Source organism: Artemia franciscana, unplaced genomic scaffold (assembly GCF_032884065.1).
Source record: "Artemia franciscana unplaced genomic scaffold, ASM3288406v1 PGA_scaffold_53, whole genome shotgun sequence".
In the NCBI taxonomy this organism is placed as follows: Eukaryota; Metazoa; Arthropoda; class Branchiopoda; order Anostraca; family Artemiidae; genus Artemia; species Artemia franciscana.
Genome location: NW_027062694.1, coordinates 270,020 through 296,478, shown reverse-complemented (window position 1 = coordinate 296,478; position 26,459 = coordinate 270,020). Strand labels below are relative to the sequence as shown.

Sequence of the window (26,459 nt, the reverse complement as noted above, 5' to 3'; positions counted from 1 at the left end):
AGCCCTACATTGTTGGCTGAAAGGGACAATCTTCGGTGAAAGGGACAATCTTCGGTAATCTGTCATCCTTCATCCACACAATGTGCCCTATCCATCTCTACCTTTCTCTTATTATAGCCCGAGAGCGCGTGACTGAAAAACATTTTTTGTAAAGCCTAGTGTTTGAAATACGGTGACTCAACCGGGTACCCAGAACATTCCGTAGGTAATTTCTCTGGAAATCATTTACCAAATCTTCATCCGCTTTTCACAGCATCCATACTTCAGAACCCTATATGACCACTGACATCACTGTAGCTTCAAATATCGAATCTTGGTTTGCAGACTTATCTTCCTATTCTTCCAATTTTTGTATAACTGTGAAACAAAACACGCCGAGCCTTGAATATTCTACTTTTAACGTCTTCACCGTTCCCACCGTATTTTCTAATAACTTACAACCCTTGCCCTGAGGGATGTGGGGGGTTGTCATCCTCAAAGATATAATTTATGGACCTTTCAACTACCTTGAACAATATGGCTATCTCAAAATTTTGATTGAGTGTGTTTGGATAAATGATTGGCGTGTTAGGGGGGGGGGTTGCCTTCAAATTACTTTCGACACTTAAAAAGAACACTAGAACTTCTGATTTCCAGTCCAATGAGCCCCTTCCAAAGTTTATACGACCGTTCTTTGCATACAAACGCAATATGCCCCTGGGGCATAAGTTACAACCCTTACCCTGAGGACTGGAAGGGGTTTGCCATCCTGAAAGACATAATTGCAGGACCTTTCAACTAGGCTGAACAAAATGGCTGTCTCAAAATTTTTACTGGATGTATTTGAGGAAGTAAGTGGCGTAGGGAGGGGGGGAGGGTGCCCTTTAATCACTTTCACTGTAAAAACAGGCTCTACCTCTCTCAATTTACAATCGAAGTAGCTCTTTTTGAAGTTTCTATGATAACTGCTTTTATACGTAGTGCCCTGATCTAAAACCAAAAAAGTAAATAAATAATAAATTAACAAATAAACACTGCCTATGATATCCGACTATGAACTTACTTTACTTTAATAATCCACCGTCTTTTATTGTAGCTGCAATTATTATCTTATATTTGTTTATATTACATTTTATATTTATTGTCATAGTTATAAAAATGTAAAAGTCTTGTATAATATTTATAAACAATCTTGTCTAATATTTTATAAGAAACCTAAACGTCTTATAAAATAATTGCATCTGACTCGGCAGCCAAAATTTAACCATCCCTGACTAATATGAGCTACTTAGACCTTACCTTAGATCCTCCTGAGCCATCGGTGGCGCATAGGGCGTCGACAAAGTCTCTCCATTCATCACGAAGCTGTACGGCTGCAGTGATATCTTCCCATTGGGGAGTGAGGAAAATTTTTGCCTTTTTTAGGTCCCGATCATACTGCCTCCACAGTGTGTGTTTTGGTCGGCCTCGTCTTCGTCTTCCTTCAGGCTGCCATTGATACACTCTCGAGGGAAGTCTGTCTTCGGACATGCGTAGAACATGACCCAAATATGTCCATCTTCGTTTCTTCAAAATTTCGGTCACTATGGGCTGGTTTGTTTTCAGCCGGATTTCCCTATTGGTAATTTTCTGATGCCAACTGATTTTGAGGATCCTTCGAAGGCAAATGTTTTCGAATCCAAGGATACGTTTCTCAAGTTGTGGTTGAGTTTCCAACATCCACTGGCGTACATCAATATAGACAACACATTGCTGTTGAACAGGCGCAATTTTAAACGAAATGAGCATTTGTTGCTTCTCCAAATTGGTGTTAGTCTGTTGAAGGCGCCTGATGCTTGTCCAATCCTTCTCTTGATTTCAAATGTTACATCGCCAGTATTTTCTATCCAGCTTCCTAAATATTTAAATTCTTGGACCTGTTCAACAGAATTATCGGAGCATTGAAGAGTTAGGGGGGAGCCAGATGTGGACATACTTTTTGATTTATCAACGTTGATCGACAATCCGACCTCTAGGGCTTTTTCTGAGATTTCATCAAATAGCAGCTGTAATCGATCTTTGGCGTCTTCTAGTAGTACTATATCATCTGCAAAGTCAAGATCTGCGAGTTGTTTGTTGTTGACGTTTACTCCATAGCCCGTAGACTGTCTGAGTACGTACTCCGTAACTATTGTAAATAAAAGTGGTGATAATACACATCCTTGCTTGACACCAGTGATGATTTTGAAGTATCTTGTAACTCCGTTTTCTGTTCGAACACAGCATTCTGTTTCTTTGTAAAGGCGATAATCAGTTCTACTATCTTGGGGGGTATTCCATAGTATTTGAGGATTTTCCATAAGATTTCTCGGTCAACCGAGCCAAAGGCCTTTTCTAGGTCAATGAAAAGAAGATATAACTTTTTATTCCATTCCTTTGAGTCGTCAACCAGCATTCTCAGTGTGAAAATTAGGTATGCACATGATCTTCCAGGTCGGAAGCCGTGTTATTCATCGCGAATATATTGGTCCAGTTTCTGTTGTAGGCGTTGTAATATAATAATTGACAAAAGTTTACTAGGTATCGACATTATGTTAATACCTCTCCAGTTGCCACAAACAAGCGCATCGCCTTTTTTGAAGAGCCTGATAATGGTTCCTTTCGTCCAGTCACTGGGCACTTTCTGTTCACTCCATATCTGAGTTAGTAGCTCAACCCAAACTGTCATGCAGTCTAGGACTGAAGTTTTCAGCATCTCAGATGTAATGCCCTCTACTCCTGGCATTCTTCCGTTCCTTAGCTTTCTGACAGCGGCTATGATTTCTTCTGGAGACGGTGGTCCTTCATTTACATTAAAAATCATAAATGGAGTGTCAGGAATTAGATCTTGGTCATTTATTCTCGGTCTATTTAGTAGGTTCTCGAAGTGGGTTGCCCACCTCTCGTCAATCATCAAAGGGTCTGACAAAAGGGCTCCATTCTCGTCCTTTACTAGATTAGCCCTGTTAGGTTTGACTCCAATCATCTCATTGGTTAATCTATAGACTGTTTTCGAATCTCCCTTCTTTGCTGCTTCTTCCGCCAAAGCTGCTTTCTGTTCAATAAATTGCCTCTTGTCGGCCTGGGCACTCTTCTGTACTTGTTTGTTTATTTCTCTATATGGTTCTTGCAGAACAACCAATTCAGATGCGTCTGAGATTGACAAAATGGAAAATTTGGCTGATTTTCTTGCATTAATTAGTTTCCAGGTTCGTTCGGAGATCCATCTTTCTTTCTTTTTCTTCTTATAGCCTAATTTCTCCTCTGCAACTTCTCTGTACGTGGTTTTAAGTTTCTCCCACATGCGTTTGACATCAGCCCTTGGTTCTAATTCCGATTGCAGGGCTTCAAATCTATTTGAAAGTTCTAATTGAACCATATTCACCCTTGTAGGATTTAGGGTTCGAGGCCTGAAAAGCTGCGTACAGTCATCCCCACCCAACTGTATTTAGAGCTTTAATTTTTACTCCTTCTTATGAAGTTCCCAAATCCTTCAAATTCCTTCTTATGACATCTTTTCCCGTTCAGGTACTCTTTCCTTTTCATTTTGGAACAGGAACATAAACAAATACTTAATTCTCAGCAGCTTATCATTCTTCGTCCCACGTGACTACCCTAACTTAGCTTTTCTTTCACTGTAGTAATTAATATAGGAGTTGAGCCCATTTCTTATACGAGATATTGTTCGACCTGCAGCTACTCAAACGAGTGCCTAAAACAATCCCTAGAACTTAATTTTTACTCCTTCTTATGAATTTCTCAAATCCTTCAACCCCTTCTTATGACATCTTTTTTCCCGTTCAGGTACTCTTTCCTTCTCATTTTGGAACAGGAACATAAAAAAATACTTAATTCTCAGCAGCTTATCATTCTTCGTCCCACGTGACTACCCTAACTTAGCTTTTCTTTCACTCTAGTAATTAATATAGTAAATGAGCCCATTTCTTATAGGAGATATTGTTCGACCTGCAGCTACTCAAACGAATGCCTAAAACAATCCTTAGACAACTCCTGTCGTAAAAATCTAGATTCTCAAACCTTAGAAGCACCTGTTCTTAAGAACAGGTTAAAACCTGTTCTCAAACCTTAGAAGCACCCATAATTTCAGATAGAAAATTCGCAAGAGTCAAGCAGCTGTTAATCAACTGTCAGTTGTCAAGACAAGAGTCAGTAGTAATCTGCTTTTTACATCTTACTGCATCCAACTTCCCTACTAATAACACGTCAAGAAGCAGTCCACATTCAATTTGTCAGTTTTCTTTCCTATTCAATGCCATTACTTTATGCACATTATACTACTATTTTAAAAAGTTTGGCCTTCTTCCTATTAATTCTTAAAATAATCACACCTGAATCGCAAAAACCTCCAAAGACTCATTCATTTGAGTGTACCTAGGACACTCAGATCCTCGGCGATACATAAATCTATCATAGTTTTGCCTTCCCATTTTGGATCGTCATATGGCTCCAAAGCCTTTCCTGTGTTACTTCTGACAAAATCTGGCATAACAGCCTATATAAACGAGGATAAAATACAATCTTACTTAGCTCCTATTTCAGCACCGAACCACCTACTAGCTTAATCCCTCAAGACGATTAGTCTGTCTTTTATTAACACTATCTAAATAACTAATCAAGGCCCCATTCACAACTTTAGGCTAGACTAGGCTTGATTGACTACCTCCTTTCAATTATTAACCTATCAACACAAATATCCCTATTCTGTCACCTCGTTTGGTCAACCTGATTCTCTGCAATTTTATACCGTCCGTTTCACGTCTCCTGAATTCATACGGTAATTCTTTTGCAGCTTATCATACGTTCTCGTAAGATCGAGCACTAAAACGAGGACGTAATAAGATTTGTCGTAATCTTACGTCGTAAGATCTACCACACAGTATCGTCTTACACAAAACTCACCCTTGAGAGCTTTTTCCTTAGTATTTTCAACAGCTTTTCTAGCATTGTTTCTTTAAGATATCTTCGGATACTTCGCAATCTATTTCCCGTCTGGGTTAGAGAAGGTTTTTCAAGTGTACGATTTAAGGGCCTGGAGTGAAGCCCTTCCACTTCTATCTTCAACCTCATTTCCTGCTCTACCTCCCTTATCTTCCTCTTAGTCTCTTCGTTCAATTTCTAAACAGAACCCTTTTCTCTTAAACGACACCGAAGGCATTTCCGCTAATATTACCGGCCTCTTTTCCAATCTTCCATTTTAGGGAGTGCATGCGATTCCACTAACGATTCTCCCAAAAATGTTTAGCCCATCTTCCATATTGATAAATTCTAAACTCTTAAATTTCCAAACTAAACATTCTTGGTACCTTCCACTCAATTTCTCGTCATAATACCTATCAAGATATATCTGGAGTTCTAAAGTCTATAAATATTACAACTTACTATAATCATAACATGAGGCTTAAGTGATTTGATAGCTAGTGCTACACCGGCAATAAGTCCACCACCTCCAATCGGTACAACAACAGCATCCAAATCAGGTACTTGCTCAATTATTTCCAAGCCCATAGTTCCTTGTCCCGCTATGATAGAGGGGTGGTCGTACCTGCAAACACAATAAATCAAAATATATTTGCAAAAGTAAATTGTTGTTTTAATCCATACGTCATAAAAGATTTTGCCAACTATAGTTGGTTAAATTGGATGAAGTATTGACCCACATCAAAGGGTGGGAGCTGTCTCAATTTTTATGCTTAATTATTTGCCAGAAGTGTATTCCACCCAATTAATCAAATCGTACGATTTTTTCACTTTTTCTTCATAATTGTCTTTGCAGATATACCCTTGTCAATAGCTTGGTAAAGTGCATTTTCAAACATTAATGCTTGCGTAATAATCCGTCCTTACAAGCAATAGTAAGGACTAGGAAGTTGTAATAACGAAAATTTCTCAAGGATTTTTATAGTATTTTCAAAACATGTTTTTAGTTTTTTGTTACCATGGGCTGGGTTTCATTCCTCACTAGTTTTCCCCTTCGAGGATAACAATGATACTGGAGTGAAAGAGGAGATTTTTAGTCTTTCGCCATCTAAGAACCGTCTAGGAATCCCCAAACTCCCAAGAAAAGTAAACGCAACGAATGTACGAGATGTGTTAGTCGTTTTATTGCTAATTTGGGAAAGCCCCGAGGTTTGCGCTTACAAATAATTTTGTCTTGCAATTATGGGGAGACACCGTGGATGTATAACAATAATCGTATTTTTTACAGTTTATTGAGGGGGGGGGGATTTAGTCTCCTGTCATGCAAGAACCACCGAAGAATCCTCTACTCAGGGCCTCATTCAGTATTTTTTTTCGCGGGGGGGGGTTACAAAAGATTTTTTTTGGGGGGGGGGGATAAGTAAACTTTAAAAACGCATCAAAAATTTTTTATATTCATTTTATTGCGTTTTTTTACGAGTTAGACAAACATTTTGGGGGTAAGGGTTAAAACACCTCTCCCCTCCTTCCGGATACGTCCTTACCTCTACTCCCAAGAAAATTCAGACGGAAGACAATTTCATGTGGAAAAGCTCAGATAACGACCTACTTTGCCAACAACCATGAGAAAAGACCCTGACGGTATATCAACACAAGATATTTGTATTTAAAAAACCTCCTTTTCAGTGTTAAGGTCACACCCTTTAAAGGATTTTCTGACATTCCCTATCTTTGTATAATACAGATATGGTCTTCGGCAAAAATAAAGTCTATTCACAAAAATACTATAGATACGCATACGAATAAGCATAATTATGGTACTTATAGTCAACGCATAGCAGACTAATAGTTCTTGAATTTGATTAAATAAAAAAAAACAAGTTTGTTTAGCTGAAAGTAAGGAGCGACATTAAAACTTAAAACGAACAGAAATTACTTCATATATGAAAGAAGCTGCTTCCTCATCAACGCCCCGCTCTTTACGCTAAAGTTTGACTCTTTCTCTCAACTCTGCTTTTTAAAACAATAAAAAACTTTAGCGTAAAGAGCGTGGCGTTGATGAGGAAGCAGCCCCTTTCATACACGAAGTAATTTCTGCTCGTTTTAAGTTTTAATGTCACTCCTTACTTTCAGCTAAAAAAACTTGTTTTTTTTATTTGATTTCTGAACGTTTTTGAATCAATGCATGTTTTGATTTTGGCTCTCCGCAGAGGAATAATTAACACGAAATTTGCAAGTTTATTTATTTTTTCGGCTAAATGGCTTTCTCATAGTTTTGATCGAATGATTTTGAGAAAAAAAGGAACGGTGGAGGAAGCCTAGTTGCCCTGCGATTTTTTGGTATCTTAAAAAGCCAACTAGAACTTTTAATTATTTACGAATGTTTTTATTAGTAAAAGATAAACGTAACTTATAAATTAGGTTACGTATAGAACTTTTGTAATCTCATGTGGTAAAATTCTAGTTAATTGACTTCTTGCTATCTTGGAAAGGGTTTAGGTTAGGAAAATGAAACTTTCAGGGATGGGTCTACTGGCTAAAATATGTCCTGGGAAGGTATTTTAAAGTACACACCTCCACTCCTTCTCCCTCTAGAGTCCGTAATCGGCCGAGTCCGTTGATTTTTGAATTGAAAAGGGAATAGTTGTGGGAAAAGTTAAGTCATGGCCAATTGTAGAAAAAGCCAAGACAGATTGTCCAATTAAATGGACATCAAGTGCAAGGTTAATTTTACCCTTTGGGTAAAATTCTAGTTAATTGACTTCTTGCTATCTCAGAAAGGGTTTAGGTTAGGAAAATGAAATTTTCAGGGACGAATCTACAGACTAAAGTATGTCCCGGGAAGGTATTTTGAAGCAACTACCTCTACTCCTTCTCCCTCTAGAGGGCCGTGACCTTTGATGACCTTTAAAAATATGTGTGTTATAAAAGGGAAACCTTACAAAATAGATCTTCTGCTTAATTGAAGTACGACAAAATTGTTTTCAGCTTCATAACTTTGCTAAATTCCATTTTATAAGGTTTTAAAGATATGCAAATACATTTCATAAATTTTGAAAAAACATTGATATGGGTCAAAAATCTTCTTAAATAACAGGAATTGCATTTTCAGACTAAAGGCAGAGAAAATACAACTAGTAACTGAATATTAAGGTAAAATGTTGTTTTGTCAAAATTTCAATAGGTGTAGACCTATCATGTAGGCAAATTTAAGAGCCCTCTAGAGGGAGAAGGAGTGGAGGTGTGTACTTTAAAATACCTTCCCAGGACATATTTTAGCCAGTAGACCCATCCCTGAAAGTTTCATTTTCCTAACCTAAACCCTTTCCAAGATAGCAAGAAGTCAATTAACTAGAATTTTACCACATGAGATTACAAAAGTTCTATACGTAACCTAATTTATAAGTTACGTTTATCTTTTACTAATAAAAACATTCGTAAATAATTAAAAGTTCTAGTTGGCTTTTTAAGATACCAAAAAATCGCAGGGCAACTAGGCTTCCTCCACCGTTCCTTTTTTTCTCAAAATCATTCGATCAAAACTATGAGAAAGCCATTTAGCCGAAAAAATAAATAAACTTGCAAATTTCGTGTTAATTATTCCTCTGCGGAGAGCCAAAATCAAAACATGCATTGATTCAAAAACGTTCAGAAATCAAATAAAAAAAACAAGTTTTTTTAGCTGAAAGTAAGGAGCGACATTAAAACTTAAAACGAGCAGAAATTACTTCGTGTATGAAAGGGGCTGCTTCCTCATCAACGCCACGCTCTTTACGCTAAAGTTTTTTACTGTTTTAAAAAGCAGAGTTGAGAGAAAGAGTCAAACTTTAGCGTAAAGAGCGGGGCGTTGATGAGGAAGCAGCTTCTTTCATATATGAAGTAATTTCTGTTCGTTTTAAGTTTTAATGTCGCTCCTTACTTTCAGCTAAACAAACTTGTTTTTTTTTATTTAATCAAATTCAAGAACTATTAGTCTGCTATGCGTTTGTAACTTGTAGCCCCTCCCACGGGGACTGCGGGGGAGTAAGTCGTCCCCAAAGACATAGTTATAAGGTTTTTCGACTACGCTGAATAAATGGCTATCTCAGAATTTTGACCCGTTGACTTTGGGAAAACAATTAGCGTGGGAGGGGGCATAGGTGCACTCCAGTTTTTTGGTCACTTAAAAAGGGCACTAGAACTTTTCATTTCCTTTAGAATGAGCCCTCTCGGAAAATTCTAGGACCAATGGGTCCATACGATCACCCCTAGGGAAAAAACAACAAAAAAAAACAAAAAAACAAACAAACAAACAAACAAATAAACACGCATCCGTGTTTATTTGTTGGCAAAAAATACAAATTCCACATTTTTGTAGATAGGAGCTTGAAACTTCTACAATAGGGTTTTATGATACGCTGAATCTGATGGTGTAATTTTCGTTATGACTTTTAGGGGGTGTTTCCCCCTATTTTCTAAAATAAGGCAAATTTTCTCAGGCTCGTAACTTTTGATGGGTAAGACTAAACTTGATGAAACTTATATATTTAAAATCAGCATTAAAATGCGATTCTTTTGATGTAGCTATTGGTATCAAAATTCCATTTTTTAGAGTTTTGGATACTATTGAGCCAGGTCGCTCCTTACTACAGTTCGTTACCACGAACTGCTTGACATACCAGATGTAACAGAAAAGTTGGCTATGCTGAACAAGAAGTTGTCAGTTTCAGCAGTCTCCAGATTTTCAGCACATAATAATTTAACTCGTTTGTTTTATTAATTGAAATATACTTTTTGTTTTTTTCCATAAGTTGTTACTGTATATTAGAAATTGTTATTACATTGAAAGCCATAATACAAATATAAAACTTGAAAATATATTGTGTTCGGAAAATATTCATAAAATCATTATATAAATCTTTTCCTCTAAATCAACTCTCTATTGACATTCCTCTATGTGTGCAATACCATAGAAATTTATCAATTCAAAATATAGGAAACAAAATCTAGGACATTAGTAGTATAGAAAATCAAGTATCTGCCACACCAAGATCACATAATCAATTCATATCATTTCCAGTTCATTTTACATCATTCTTAATATCAAATATTACACATTTTGAACGTTTTCCATCCCTACAATCAAAATGAAAACAGGTCCTTGGAAATCAAATTTGGTCTCATTTTTATACTCTTCACAATGTTTAAACGGGCTCTAGACCCCACCTAGATCACCCCATCAATGTAAACCATTTTTAATTGAGGTCAATCCATTTTAACTGAAGATTTTCGACATTTTTCTGATTTCCCATCCTGAGCTTTAAGATCAAAACAGGTCTTGTGAAAAAATTTTTTGTGAATTTGTTAAATAAGAATTTATTTATATTCCATATTTCCTATACTACTGATAAAATGTAACAGTTTAATATAGTTTAGTATTTAGTGGTTAGTTCGATTTCAATATCTAAATAATTTATATTTTCTTCATATTTCCTTTCAAAAGCCTTTAGATTCATACCTTTAATTGATTTTTGAAATTTCTTTTCAGGATCAGCTGCTTTGGAATCAAAAAATTTAGGTGGAAATAGATCAACCATTTCACTTTTAAAATCAATAGTGATAACGATTTTCTTTCCACATTTAGTAGTAACACATTTCATTCCTTTAATCGTGTATTCCATTCCAATGTCTAACTCTTCTTTCCTACTAGTTCGACTGTGTTAATTTTCCATCTTCATTCCGCTTAAAAGTTTCTCCATTTATTGCTAAATTTATTAAACAAATTTCCTGAATCGGAAATAATTTTTATCTCTTTAATAACCTTTGGCTTTATTCCTAAGAATATTTCACTATGTGAAAGAATTCTGGGAAGAAATCCAAACACAAGTCAGAAACAACGTGAGCAATGACGCGTTATTTGGTTAGATGGTTAGCCTTACTATGCTAGGAAAAGTTGGTTTTTATTTTTAATAGGGATATTTTTCATTTCACTTAAAATTTTCTCCATTTATTAGTAAATAATTTTATTAAACAAATTTCCAAATAAAAAATAATTTATATGCTAATATATAATTTGCTTTCAATGATTTCCATGATTGCTGTTCTTTTAAAATATAACGCAATAAATGTTATATGGATTAGCAGGTATTTGATCTAATAAAATTTTTATTTCTATATCAGCAGTTGATCCAATTCGATAAATATTCGATTCATGCTTTGAAACATCAAAACAAAATAAAGGGTATGCTGTTTTAAATACATTGTACAATTGTTCCACTATTGTTCAGCATTCTTATTTTTACATCCTAACTGTGAGAACCGTTGATAAGCGTTAGAATAATCTCCATTAACATCACTAAAATCATATTTAAAATCTTCTTGTGGATATGTATATTCATTTACTCTCAATTTAATTCGATCAGTGTTCATAGTCATTTTAGCAAGTTTATATGTTCGTTTCGATAGATTGGAAGATATTGGCTTTCTATAGGAATCTCATAGCGGTTCAGGTTTTATTTTTGGAGCAAAACTCTATATCACATCTGAAGTTATATTCCCATTCTCAATTGAACTATGCAATAATGAGAAATGAATATGCATTTATCAATATTTCTTATAATATTAGAAACTCCAGTACCTTTATTATATTAACTACTTAGTTCAGCTTCATTTTCAAATCCTAATATAAAACCAAAATCACTATTAAAACGAAATATATAAAAATAATAACACATTTTATTGTTACTAGACTGGATGATATACTGATTGGGCAGCAATCCAGGAATGAATTGAAATAACGAGTTAAGAAATTATTTAAACCCTCTTCATCAAGCAGCCCATTGGGTATAACAAGGTTAACCCGTTCACCCTTATTTTTTCCCTGTATTCAAACGTATTGTTTTTAAACGGATCACTAATGTTATACCAAGAATACAATAGTGTAAACTGAGTTAAAGCTATTTCATAATCAGAGTTTCGATCTAACGTTATCGGATTACTTGTATAAGACTGTTCGATTTCACTTTTGTTACCACAATTGATAATCAGAACAATTTATTAGAAAAGTATTTTCCTCATAAAATTCAAATTCTGATATATTTGTTGTAAATAGTATTATAGTCATTTTTTAAACAATTTTATTTTTGAATAATGAATCGAGCAGTTCAATAGTCTCATTTCACACTTCATCAGATGTATTTCCAGCAGCTCTGCTACATAGCAAAATATATAAACTTTTTTGCATTCTGCATTATTCCTTGCTGAGGTGGTATAACATCAAAGTTATCTTTAATACCTTTTAATTTTTCTATAGATTTTTATGAATTGGAAATTTTTTTAATTCACTAGATTTCACGCCTATTACTGTTTTAAAAAATAGAGTTAAGAGAAAGAGTCAAAATTTAGCGTAAAGAGCGGGGGGTTGATGAGGAAGCATCCCCTTTCATATACGAAGTAATTTCTGTTGGTTTTAAGTTTAAATGTCGCTACTTACTTTCCGTTAAAAACTTGTTTTTTATTTAATTAATAAAAGTAGTGACATCGAACAAAGCAATCTAAATAGTAACCACAGGAATATACAGACATTAGTAATAGAAAATGCACCCAGGTCAGGCTTACACTTTGAAAGAGTCAATGAAATTGATTATCGAATGACAAGATTACCAAATTATGTGAGACGTACTTATAAAGAACTATCTGAACTTCTAAAAAAAAAGCTTGCATTAATATAAAAGATAATGATAGTAAATGCTTTTTTGTCAATACTAGCCTATCTTCACCCAGCGAAAGATAGAAATGTTGATAGAGTAGAAGAATATAAACCCTACGAAATTGAATTAAATTTTAAAGGGAATACTAATTGTCCAATGAATATTCAAGATTTTACAAGTTTGAAAACAAGTATAATACTAAAATTTATTTATTTAAAATAAGTGAAAATGAAGTGGCTAGAGCTCCTAATCCTAAAACTAAGATTAATGGTAAGCTGCTACACATGCCATTAATTTACTCTTTTTTTTGTAATTACCTTACTTTTACTGTGTTACTGTGTGAATCGTATAATGTAGAATTGAATCAAAACAAAGGTAAAAAGACAATTAAAGTAGCAGGATTAACACGAGAAGCTTTTCTCAAACACTCTGAAGCTGAAATTCCATTATTTTCTGACGAAGATATCTATACTTTTCAAACAGTTCTTGGTAACGAACTGTAGTAAGGAGCGACCCGGCTCAATAGTAACCAAAACTCTAAGAAATTGAATTTTGATACCAATAGCTACATCAAAAGAATTGCATTTTAATGCTGATTTTAAATATATAAGTTTCATCAAGTTTATTCTTACTCATCAAAAGTTACGAGCCTGAGAAAATTTGCGTTATTTTAGAAAATAGGGGGAAACACCCCCCTAAAGTCATAGAATCTTAACGAAAATCACACCTTCAGATTCAGGGTATCAGAGAACCCTACTGCAGAAGTTTCAAGCTCCTATTTACAAAAATGTGGAATTTTGTATTTTTTACCAGAAGGCAGGTCACGGATGCGTGTTTATTTGTTTTTTGTTTGTTTTTGTTTTTCCAGGGGTGATCGTATCGACCCAGTTGTCCTAAAATTTTGTTAGAGGGCTCATTCTAACGGAAATGAAAAGTTCTAGTGCCCTTTTTAAATGACCAAAAAAATTGGAGGGCCCCTAGTCCCCTCCCACGCTAATTATTTTCCCAAAGTCAACGGATCAAAATTCTGAGATAGCCATTTTATTCAGCGTAGTCGAAAAACCTTATAACTATGCCTTTGCGGACGACTTACGCCCCCACAGTCCTAGTGGGAGGGGCTACAAGTTACCAACTTTGATCAGTGCTTACATATAGTAATGGTTATTGGGAAGTGTACAGGCATTTTCAGGAGGATTTTTTGGTTAGGGGAGGTGTTGAGAAGATGGGGATATGCTGAGGGAACTTTCCATCGAGGAATCTGTCATGGTGGAAGAAAATTTCCATGTAGGGAGCGCAGGATTTACTAGCATTATTTAAAAAAAAAATGAAAAAATAAATATGACAAAGTTTTTTTTTCAGCTGGAAGTAAGGAGCAGCACTAAAACTTAAAACGAACAGAAATGTTTACCTATATGAGGGGCTCACCTCCTCCTAATACCTCGCTCTAATACCTCGTATTTTTAGTAATTTTAACTATTTATTCTACGGCTTTTGTGATTCAGGGGGTCATTCTTAATGAATTGGGACGAAATCTAAGCTTTAGTGCAAAGAGCGAGGTACTGACGAGGGGGCGAACCCCCTCATATATGTAATAAAAAACATGAGGATACAAAAGTTCTTTACGTAAGCTAATTTATAAGTTACGTATGTCTTTTACTAATAAAAAGATTCGTAAAAAATGAAAAGTTCTAGTTGCCTTTTTAATTAACCAAAAAATCGAAGGGCAACTAGGCTTCCTCCCTCGCTGTTTTTTTCAAAATCATTCCATCAAAATTATGAGAAAGCCATTTAGCCAAAAAAATATGCAAATTTTGTTTTAATTATTCCTCTGCGGAGAGCCAAAATCAAAACATGCATTGATTCAAAAACGTTCAGAAATTAAATATAAAAAAATAAGTTTTTTTAACTGAAAGTAAGGAGCGACATTAAAACTTAAAACGAACAGAAATTACTCCGTATATGAAATGGGTTTTCCCCTCTGCAATCCCTCACTCATTACGCTAAAGTTTGACTCTTTGCCACAATTCTGATTTTTAAAACAATTAAAATTTTTAGCGTAAAGAGCGTTGTAGTTGTGTCCCTGTCGTCCCGGTCCCGGGTCGTCATTTATATTCCCTGTGTCCCGGTCGTCATTTGTATCCCGGTCTGTATATACATTCATTTTTGAAATGGTATATGATGAAATAAATTTTGTATTTTTCCCCTTTTTTTCTTTTTAGTTTTTTTGGTTTTTATTTTTTTTTTAGTTTTTTTAGTTTTTTTCTTTTTTCTTTTTATTTTTTTATTTTTTTAGTTTTGTTTTTCTCCTTTATTTTTCATTTTTTTCCTTTTTTCTTTTTTTTCTTTTTTAGTTTTTTTAGTTTTTAGCTTTTTTAGTTTTTTTATTAGTTTTTAGTTTTTTTTTTCTTTTTAGTTTTTTTGTAATTTTTACCTTTTTTTTTAGTTTTTTTAGTTTTTTTTTACTTATATCCTGGTCGTCATTTATATTACCTGTGTCCCGGTGCTTTGTTGATGGTGATTGCTAATCGAACATTCCTTGTGTCCCGGTCGCTTTCTCTTTGAGTGTCCCGGTCGTCATTTATATTCCCTATGTGCCGGTGTCCCGGTCGTCATTTGTGTCCCGATGTCCCGGTCTGTAATGTCGTCAGTCGAAAACATGACCTCAGTCGACACACAAACATGACGTCACTCGACAGACACGCACACACACAGACAACTTATTTTTATATATATAGATAGATTACGTTTTGTTTACTGAGTCACCCTTTTTAAAAGAATATATCAATCATAAAACTAAATTTCGACAAAAGGGAACAAATTATTTCAAGAAAGATTCTTTAAACTCATGAATAATGCTTGTTTTGGGAAAACCATGGAAAATGTTAGAAACAGAGCAAGTATTGAAATATGAACAAAGACAAAAAATTAAAAAAAAACATAACCTTAGATCAGAAATAATCTTTAGTTATAATTTCTCAGTAGCCAGAATGGCCAAGTGAAAAATGAACATAGATAAACATATCTATATTGGATTTGCTGCGTTAGAGTTATCTAAGTTATTGAACCTTGAATTCCATTATGGACATATGAAACCAAAATATAGTGAAAATATTGACTTATGTTATATGGATACGAGGAGCTTTATTCATGATATTAGAACTGAGGATTTTTATGAAGACATTAAAGCTTCTTCATTAAAGACTTCCAAGAAAATTTGATACTTCGCATTATAAGAAAGATAACTCCTATAACTCCTCTGCAGTCAATAAAAAGTGATAAGCATGATAATTATCTAGAACCATATTGTCTGAGTTTGTATGTTTAAGATCAAAAATATATGCTTGTTTAAAAGAGCGGGACGATGAAATCAATGCAATTGAAAAATTGTAAGATATCAAAACGATATTCGTTAAAGATAAAATAACATTACAGAATTATAAAGATGTATTATTTGGAAAAGTGGAAAGCTTATCAGAAACTCAGTACACTTAAAGAGCAAATAAACATAGAATGTTCTTAAAAAAACAAAATGAAAAAGTTCTAGACCCTAATGACATTAAAAGAAAGGTATTCAATAATAAAGTGAACACAGTAACCTAGGGATATAATCCCTTGAAGGTATAAGCTAGTTAAAGTATTATTAAGCTAATCAAACAGTTCGTGGTAACGAACTGTAGTAAGGAGCGATCCGGCTCAATAGTAACCAAAACTCTAAAAAATTGAATTTTGATATCAATAGCTACATCAAAAGAATCGCATTTTAATGCTGATTTTAAATATATAAGTTTCATCAAGTTTAGTCTTACCCATCAAAAGTTACGAGCCTGAGAAAATTTGCCTTATTTAGGAAAATAGGAGGAAACACCCCCTAAAAGTCGTAGGATCTTAACGAAAATGACACCATCAGATTCAGCGTATCAGAGAACCCTACTGTAGAAGTTTCAAGCTCCTGTCTACAAAAATGTGGAATTTTGCATTTTTTGCCAGAAGACAAATCACGGGTGCGTGTTTATTTGTTTTTTTTTTTTTTTTTTTTTTTTTTTCCAGGGGTCATCGTATCGACCAAGTGGTCCTAGAATGTCGCAAGAGGGCTCATTCTAACGGAAATGAAAAGTTCTAGTGCCCTTTTTAAGTGACCAAAAAAATTGGAGGGCATCTAGGCCCCCTCCCACGCTCATTTTTTTCCCAAAGTCAACGGATCAAAATTTTGAGATAGCCATTTTGTTCAACATAGTCGAAAATCATAATAACTATGTATTTGGGGGTGACTTACTCCCCCACAGTTCCTGGGGGAGGGGCTGCAAGTTACAAACTTCAACCAGTTTTTACATATAATAATGGTTATTGGGAAGTGTACAGACGTTTTCAGGGGGATTTTTTTGGTTTTGGGGGTAGGGTTGAGGGAGGGGGCTATGTGGGAGGATCTTTCCTTGGAGAAATATGCCATGGGGGAAAAAATTCAATGAAAAGGGCGCAGGACGAATCTGGTCACGTTAGAAAAAAACGTCAAATTCAGAGCTTAATATACAACGCTGGGTGTTCGGAGCCTCTCTATTATGGAGTATAATTTGAAAATAACACAACTATACGAGCGATAAAACATATATACCACAACCATAACTCAACTAACGAAATAACTGCTAAGAGATAACACAACTATAAAGCGAAAACAGGTGAAAACTAACGGGAAAACAAACGAACTAAGAGGTGGAAGGGGCCCAGAGAAAAAATATAATCCTTTTTCAATTTTGAGCCTAACTTCCGCAAAGGAGTAATAATGTCAGAAGCCCCGAAATACCGAATTATTTTCTTTTCAAACAGTTCGTGGTAAAGAACTGTAGTAAGGGGCGACCCGGCTCAATAGTAAACGGAACTCTAAAAAACGGAATTTTGATGCTAAAAGATACATCAAAAGAATCGAATTTTCACGCTGATTCTAAATATATAGTTCCAATTAATTTAGTCTTTGTCATCAAAAGTTACGAGCCTGAGAAAATTTGCCCTATTTTGGAAAAAAGGGGGAAACATCCCCTAAAAGTCATAGAATCTTAACGAAAATCACACTATCGCATTCGGCATATCAGAGAACTCTATAGCAAAAATTTCAAGCTCCTATCTAAAAAAATGTGGAATTTCATATTTTTTGCCAGAAGACAAATCACGGGTGCGTGTTTATTTGTTTGTTTGTTGTTGTTTTTTTCTTTTCCCCAGGGGTCATCGTATCGACCAGGTGGTCTTAGAGTGTCGCAAGAGGGCTCATTCTTACGGAAATAAAAAGTTCTAGTGCCCTTTTTAAGCGATAAAAAAATTGGAGGGCAAATAGGCCCCCTCCCACGCTAATTTTTTTCCAAAAGTCAACAGATTAAAATTTTAAGATAGCCATTTTGTTCCGCATAGTCGAAAACCTTAATAACTATGTCTTTGGGAATGACTTACTCCTCCACAATTCCTGGGGGAGGGGCTGCAAGTTACAAACTTTGACCAGTGTTTACATATAGTAATGGTTATTGGGAAGTGTACAGACGTTTTCATGGGGATTTTTTGGTTTGGGGAGTGGGGTTGATGGGAGAGGGCTTTGTGGGAGAATCTTTCCTTTGAGGAATATGTCATGGGGGAAGAAAAATTCAATGAAAAGGGCGCAGGATTTTCTAGCATTACTATAAAAAAACAATGAAAAAATAAACATGAAAACGTTTTTTCAAATGAAAGTAAGGAATAGCATTGAAATTTAAAACGAACAGAGATTATTACGCATATGAGGGGTTCTAAAAATACTTCAGCATAAAGAGCGAGGTATTTAGGAGGAGATAAATTCCTCGCTCTTTATGCTAAAATATTTTTAGTAATTTCAACTATTTATTCTACGGCCTTTTTGATTCAGGGGTCATTCTTAAAGAATTGGGACAAAACTTACGATTTAGTGTGAAGAGCGAGGTATTAACGAGGGTAAAAACCCCCTCGTACACATAATAAAAATATAAGAATATAAAAGTTTGTTGCGTAAGTTAATTCTTAAGTTACGTATATTTTTTACTGATAAAAACGTTCGTTGAAAAATAAAAGTTCTAGTAGCCTTTTTAAGTAACCGAAAAATTGGAGGGCAGCTAGGCCTCCTTCCCCACACCTTATTTCTCAAAATCGTCTCATCAAAACTAAGAGAAAGCCATTTATCCAAAAATAAATTAATATACTAATTTCATTTCAATAATTTATGTGCGGAGAGCCAAAATCAAACATGCATTAATTCAAAAACGTTCAGAAATTAAATAAAAAAAAAACTAGTTTTTTTAACTGAAAGTAAGGAGCGACATTAAAACTTAAAACGAACAGAAATTACTCCGTATATGAAATGGGTTGTTCCCTCCGCAGTCCCTCGCTCTTTACGCTAAAGTTCGACTCTTTGCCACAATTCTACTTTTTAAAACAATTAAAAACTTTAGCGTAAAGAGCGAGGGACTGCGGAGGGAACAACCCATTTCATATACGGAGTAATTTCTATTCGTTTTAAGTTTTAATGTCGCTCCTTACTTTCAGTTAAAAAAACTAGTTTTTTTTTATTTAATTAAAGTTAAGCTACAAGCTACAAAGGTATAAGCTATAAGCTTCAAAGCTCTAACCTTAAAATCTATAAGCTTCATAGTTAAATTTTACTTTAAAAAAATTAACAAGTAAATAGATGAAAAAGCACATTTTAAACAATATGAATGTATAAAAAATAAGATCGTTTTAAAAAAAAACGTTTGCTAGCACCTCATTGGCCTTTTCAACTATTGATTTCTAGAAAGTCTGGATGTAGTAAAAACAATTTACTCTTGAACCTGATATATGATTACTTATTCTTTGAAAAAATTTATCTGTAGGCTGAAGATCTTGAAGAAGATAAATATAAAGATTTAATGCTTAACATGATTGTTTGGAAGAAAAAAAAATAAAATGTATCTTTTGGTTGTGAGTAATAATAAAAGCGGTATCATTGATGCAGATGGGTATCATTGATACCCATTGATGGTATCAATTGGTATCATTGATACCCAGCGGTATCATTGATGACACTTGGGACCTAGGTCCCAAGTGTCAAAATTTAGTTATCTTTGACGATTTTGTAGCAGAAGAAGATCAGAAAGAAAGTGAAGATTTATTTGTGAGAGGTAATAAATGAAATACATCAATAATCTATATTTCTCAGAGCTGTTTTGATACATCTAAAATTATACGATTAAACTGTAACTATTTTGCATTTTTCAAGTGTTGTAATCCAAAAGAAATCTATAGAATCAGACAAAACCATGCAACCATGCACCTGACTTGGAAAAAGAAAAATTCATCAACTACTTAAATAAAGCAACAAAGAATCATGGGTTTTAAACGATTAACTAATTTAGGTGATCAAAAATCAAATAATGATGCTATGAATTTACAAAATGTGAAAATTACTTTAAACGGTTTCAAGGGTGAAGATGTTAACCAACAAATTCTTATAAATCAGTATTTAAGTGAGGATATTAATAGATTAACTGAAATTTATCAACCACCTGGTAATATGTTGGCTAGAGTCGATGGTGAAGGATTATTCGTAAAAATACTTTAAAAATAACAAAAGAGGATTTAAATGTGGGAAATAGAAGAATTAAAAAGGTTGCTAACCCAGAAAATGATGCAGATACAGTTAATCGTTCAACGTTAAACGATTTCAAACAATATACTATTAAAAGTCTAAACAATCTGAAATTAAGCGAAGATATTAGCAAGTGCACTAAATTTATCAATCACCTGACAATATATTGACTAGAGTTGATGACAAAGGACTGTTAGTAAAACCTTAAAACCAACAAAAGAATATATTTACTCGGAAAATAGAAGAATTAGAAATGTTTGAAACCCAAAAAATGGTGCAGAAACAGTTAATTTTTTAACTTAGTTGGTATACTCGAAGGGCTTTATACAGTTATCTGAAAGTTTTGAAAATTTCAAAATTTTTATAATAATTATGCTTAAAAAAGATCCCGATGAAGCTTTTCAAAAGAGGACAAACGGAATGTTGAAGAAAAATTATGTTTATGACGTTTTTTGAAGAGTATTACTAAAATCTTTATCTTGGAATTTTATCTATAAAAATAATTCTCTAATAAATGAAACAGTATACAATTTTTATCAGAATTAAAAAAAATTACAATATGTTTCGATGTAAAACAAAAATGTGAAGCACAAGTGACGCATTTAAAAGTGAATGAACGGCAACCTATCCTTCAAACAACTACTTCAAAATCGTCCAAGATTATGGTTCTTATCATTTCTTGATCAAGTTGAAATCAATACAAAAGCTGCCTTTATTGAATATGTAATTCATTTAACTGCTCTTCAAAAAGTAAAAATAAACAGATGTTTTAAGAAAAAAGAAAATGGCTGAATTCGTACAGAAAATACTATTATCGGTAAGGAACCTGTTAAACAATTGCTTAAAAGTAAACAAATTGAACAACTTGAGCGAGTGAAAACAAAGAATAAAGATGTCTATACAATTATATAATATCATCAACCGATTTATTATGGTGGCCTACTTCTATTTTTAATACCATTAGTAGCTGCAATAGGTAATGTTGCTCTAACAACTGGTGCTGCTGCGTTAGTTATATATGCTGGAAAGAAAATCATTGATAAAATTACTGACTGTTCAAATACCAAAGGTGAACGTTTAACATTACCTGGGACTTTATCGAAAGGCCGAGGTTTATAATTACCCGGTACACACAAAATTGCTCGATCTGGATTCAAAGTGACTGTTAAAGCTCACAAAAAACGTGGTAGATCCAAGAAAACACAAGAAGAAGTGGTCAAAGTAACTAAATAGCGTGGAAAACCCAGAAAAGTTGTTGAAGCTGAGATTTCACAATTCAAAGAATACTCGCTTCCAAAAAAATGGGGAACGTCAGGAAGAATCATGATACCGTTGACAATATTGATATATTGAATGAAGTAGGTCATGTTCCTTATTTTCGAGGTGTTTTTTTTTCTCTAGACAGCTTACTAAGTAAAATAAACAAAAAAGAATGTGGTGTAATCAATTATGACTCCATGGGGTCGCCTGGGACACTTTTGACTTGTTATAAGACATCACATAAGCAAATTGACTATAATTCTACTCAAGTCCAAAATTTTAACCACGCGAATTGTGGTCATTTGTGTGTTGACAATACAAAAAGAAGATTAAAGGGAATGGATCCACAAAATTTTATTTAAAGCTTATTTTGAAATATAAATGGAAGAAGAACTTGAAGAGATTATTTGTTAATCATAGAAGTTTTAAATATTATGGAAAGGTTAGTAATGCTTTCTTAGTATCCAAATTTATATTCAGTACTTCAGGCTTATCTGCTTTTGCTATATTACCCTTTGCTTCTTTAAGTCTTGGGACAGTGCTGATTGAAATTATTGAAAAATATCTAAGAATAGCAGAAAGAGAGGCTGAGTGTAAAACTGCTTATTTATTCTATTTAGAATTGCTTGCTGTGTATAAGTCAGGTGAATTGATTAGTCAAGAAAAAGTTAAACGAGAAAATGAATTACGCAATACATTACAGTTTTTTTCTTGTGAAAAATCACGAGATACTTCAGTACTATAGTAATTCAGGTTTCTCTGTTTTTGCTACGTCACCCCTTGCTTCTTTGAGTCTCGAGACAGTTCTGATAGAAATACTTGAAAAACATCTAAGAATAGCAGAAAGAGAGGCTGAGTATGAAACCGATTATTTATTTTATTTAGAATTGCTTGTTATATATAAATTAGTTGAATTGATTAATCAAGAAATAAATAAACGAGAAAATGAATTGTGCAAAACATTACAGTTTTTTCCTCGTAAAAAATATATGAAACAAGTGAAATAGAATGGTTATAGATATTGCATAAAGTCTGTAAAGTTCAAGACATAAATAAAACCATTCTTACTTTCCACCCACTAATATTGCTTGTTTCATTCATCACTCTATTTGTGCTCATTTTCTATTCGCTTCGTCCTACCATTACAAAAGTCGTATAGTTTCTTTTCACAGTTCGAAAAAAGATGGCGTATGTAGTTTGCTTCTCTTCGCAAAAAATGACACAGCAATTTCTTGCGAGTTTCTCAAACATTCAGTCTTTATTCAATTCGGTGAAACTAAGTACAGCAAAAGAATGTTTAAATATTTATGTTATTTGCTTATTATTTCATTACTCGTTTATGAATTAGTTTTATTGATAAAATCCCAAAACGTAGATAATGGAAATAGTAAAAATAATTTATCTATAATAAAATAAAAAAATCAAAGAACAGATGAATTATTAGGTATAGTAAAAAAATGCTTCTTTTATTAAATAATCCAAATATTTAGTCAAACAATACTTTAAAACTATTAGATTCAAATAATACTTTAAAATCATCGAATTCCGTAAATGTGTAATGTTTTTCAAGAGATAAATTAATAGAATATAAGCATAAACTGAGAATTAAATAAGAACAAAGTAATTTTTTGGCAAAACCCCTCCCCCAGGCTGTTATCCATTCTTATTTTATTTATTTTATTTTGGTGCTGGTGATCTCACATCAGCCTGAGTTCTGAGGCAAACCCCGCAGATTGTTTTGTTCGTAAGGAAGCTGGCTACTTCTTACTCCTTGATCTGGGCCAGTGGTCCGATCGTATTGACATCATCAACTGCTACACGAGGTAACAGTGAGAGTAGAACTGTTTGATCGCAACCGATTATGGATCGATCGTTTTACAAACTCGGCCATGCAGGCTTATAAGGATAGTTTATAAAATCTTGTTGTATTTCATATGACAGGCTTCCAAAACTGAACCTGAGACCTTTTTTTCCGATTCAAGCGCTCTAATCATTTGCTGTATCAGAGAGTTATTAAAAGTAAGACGGAAATAATTTTGTTAGTTAAATTACTTCTGATTCGGAAAATTTGTTTAATAAAATTAGCGAGCAATAAATGGAGTAACTTTTAAGCGAAACGAATACGGAAAATAAATATATTAGAATTATTATGAAAGAAGATTTAGACATTGGAATCGAATATGCGATCAAAGGAATGAAATGTGTTACAACTAAATATGGAAGGGAAATCCTTATTATTATTGATTTTAAAAGTGAAATGGTCGATACATTTGCACCTAAGCGATTTGATTCCAAAGCGGCTGATTATAAAAAAGAACTTTAAAAATTAGATAAAGGTACGATTCTAAAGGTCATTGAAAGAAAAAATAAATATAGTATAAATTATCTAGATATTGATATCAAACAATCCACTAAATTTTGCACCATGTTAAATTATTAAATTTTATCAGTAGTATAGGAAATATGGAATATAAATAAACTCTTATTTAACAAATTAGTTAAATTCTTATTTCACAAGACCTGTTTTGAGCTCAGGATGTGAAATAGTAAAAATGTAGGAAATCTTCGTTTAAAATGCTGTGAACTCAATTAAAAATGGGGTAAAGCGATGGGGTGATCTAGGTGCGGCCGAGAACCCATTTTCACATTGTGAAAAGTATAAAAATGAGAACAAATTCGATTTTCAAGGACCTTTTTTCGTGTTGAATGTAGGTATGTAAAATGTTCAAAACCTGCAATATTTGATGTTAAAATGAAGTAAAATGAGCTGAAAATGATACAAATCGATGGGGTGATCAAGGTGACGCAAAATCGGCAATTACTATACTACCAGAATTGGGTTTGTACGCCAAAGGAATGACACAATGGAAAATATTTTAAATTGCACCATTTGTCGCTATGAACTTTCAATAATGTCTTCTTTTGACTTAACTTATACTTACAAATGTTTCTATCTATCTAATTACATCATACGCAGATAACTTCGAAGACCACACTGCCTTTCCATGACGAAAGTAAAACAGTTCAAAATAGGGATGATACCTTTTTATTGACAGTGAATAGATATAAAATTATTTAACTGGATATTTTGAACACATATACAGTGTTCATCATCAGCAGTAAAACTAAAAGACATGAATAAAAATAAACAAAATTTATACCTAATAAACTAATTACATATAGTTTATTGCTCTTATTTTTTTCAATGCAACAGCCGAGGCAAATCTCTTTGACCTTTTCGGTTCCGGTTCATTAGAATTATCTGACATATTACGTGGACAGAGGTCATAGCTCTTAGGTGAGGTATGACCTAAGAGCTATGACCTCTGCGCAAAAAAACCCTCAAACAATCAAGGAAACAGTACTCAATGCGGCTAAGAGTGAAAGCACTTTTGTAATATCTGCTGCAGGGGTATCAACGAGGGAGGGGGTTTCAAATATCTATTTTCCCTTTCTTTTTTCATTTCTTTTTGTGGTAGGAGCCTATGTTCCATGGGAAGTCATGACTAATATGAAAAACTTTCATTTTTTAAATTGTCAATAATTAAATTATCAAAAAGTTCATGGTAACGAACTATACGTAAGGAGCGACCCGGCTCAATAGTAAGCGAAATTCTAGAAAACGAAATTTGGTACCAATAGTTATATCAAAAGAACCGGCCTATTAATATATGCTGATTTTAAATATATAAGTTTCATTAAGTTCAGTATTACCTATTAAAGGCTACGAGCCAGAAAAATTTGTCTTTAATGGAAATCAAACCATCCGATTCAGCGTAGCAGAAAACCCTACTGTATTGGCTTCAAGCTCCTGTCTGCAAAAATTTGAAATTTTGTATTTTTTGTCAGAATGAATATCACAGATGCCTGTTAGTTTATTCCTTTGTTTGTTTTTTGTTTTTCCCAGAGTGAATTGGATCCACCCAGTGGTCATATATAATATCGTGAGGGCTCAATCGAGCAAAAATTAAAGTTCTAGTGCCCTTTTTAAGTGACCAAAAAGATTGGAGGGCATCCTATCCCCTCCCCCGTCCCTTTTTCCCCAAAGTCGTCCGATCAAAATTTCGAGATAGCCATTTTGCTCATAGTTGAAAGGCCAAATAACTATCCTTTGGATATAACATGACTCCCCCCCACAGGCCAAGGGGAAAGTTGTTTAAGTCATAAAAGTTACCCATTTTTTACACATAGTACTTGTTATTGTGAAATGAAAATTCATTTTTGGGTGGGGGAGGGGGGGTTTGAATTTTTGCTGGGAGTTTTTCTACGGGGAATTTTCTTTGGGGAGAGAAGTTTCTGGAGGTGAACCTGTCAGTGGAAATTATACACTGGGGGAATTTGCCAGAATTCCTATACAAAATTATTTTTCAATGTCTTGCTTTCTGTGTTCCGTCTCAATTTTACACATGGAGCTGTTAAGGGAAATTGTCCGGGGTAAGTTTTCACCAGGATTAAGTTGTCTAGAGGATATTTCCGTAGGAAGGGGATTCCTCCGTGGAGGTAGGGCTAGAGCCTACCTCCACGTATATATATATATATATATATATATATATATATATATATATATATATATATATATATATATATATATAAATAAGTTGTATATTTGTTTGTTTGTACGCATATGACGTCATTATAAGTACATAAGGCTTTGTATATGACGCCATTATAATTATATAAAGGGGCGATTCAAAGAGAAATTTCAGTATAAATCCTACAATTGCAGAAGAAACAACCGAGGAAGCTACTCAAAGAGTTAATTCAAAGATAGATTTTAGTATAAATCCTACAATAGCAGAAGAAACAGCCGAGGAAGCGGCTCAAAGAGTTAATGCCAAAAGGCTTGCGGCTAAAAGAGAAAGTAATAAGAGAAAGCGTGCCAAGGAATCACAAGAGCAACGTGAAGACAGGTTTGCGTCTCAAAGAGAAATTACCAAAAAAATCGTGCCGAAGAATCACAA

At 33.9% G+C, this 26,459-nt stretch overlaps 1 protein-coding gene across 3 annotated transcripts in view; it reads right to left on the bottom strand.

Annotated features, from left to right (window-relative positions):
* LOC136041991 (L-threonine ammonia-lyase-like) overlaps positions 1–26,459 on the bottom strand; it is a 71,985-nt gene that overhangs the window by 15,522 nt on the left and 30,004 nt on the right. For all 3 annotated transcript variants that reach the window (XM_065726817.1, XM_065726816.1, XM_065726818.1), the window contains exon 6: positions 5,398–5,560. In XM_065726817.1, coding sequence (XP_065582889.1) covers positions 5,398–5,560 — 163 coding nt within the window. The remainder of the gene's footprint in view (positions 1–5,397; positions 5,561–26,459) is intronic.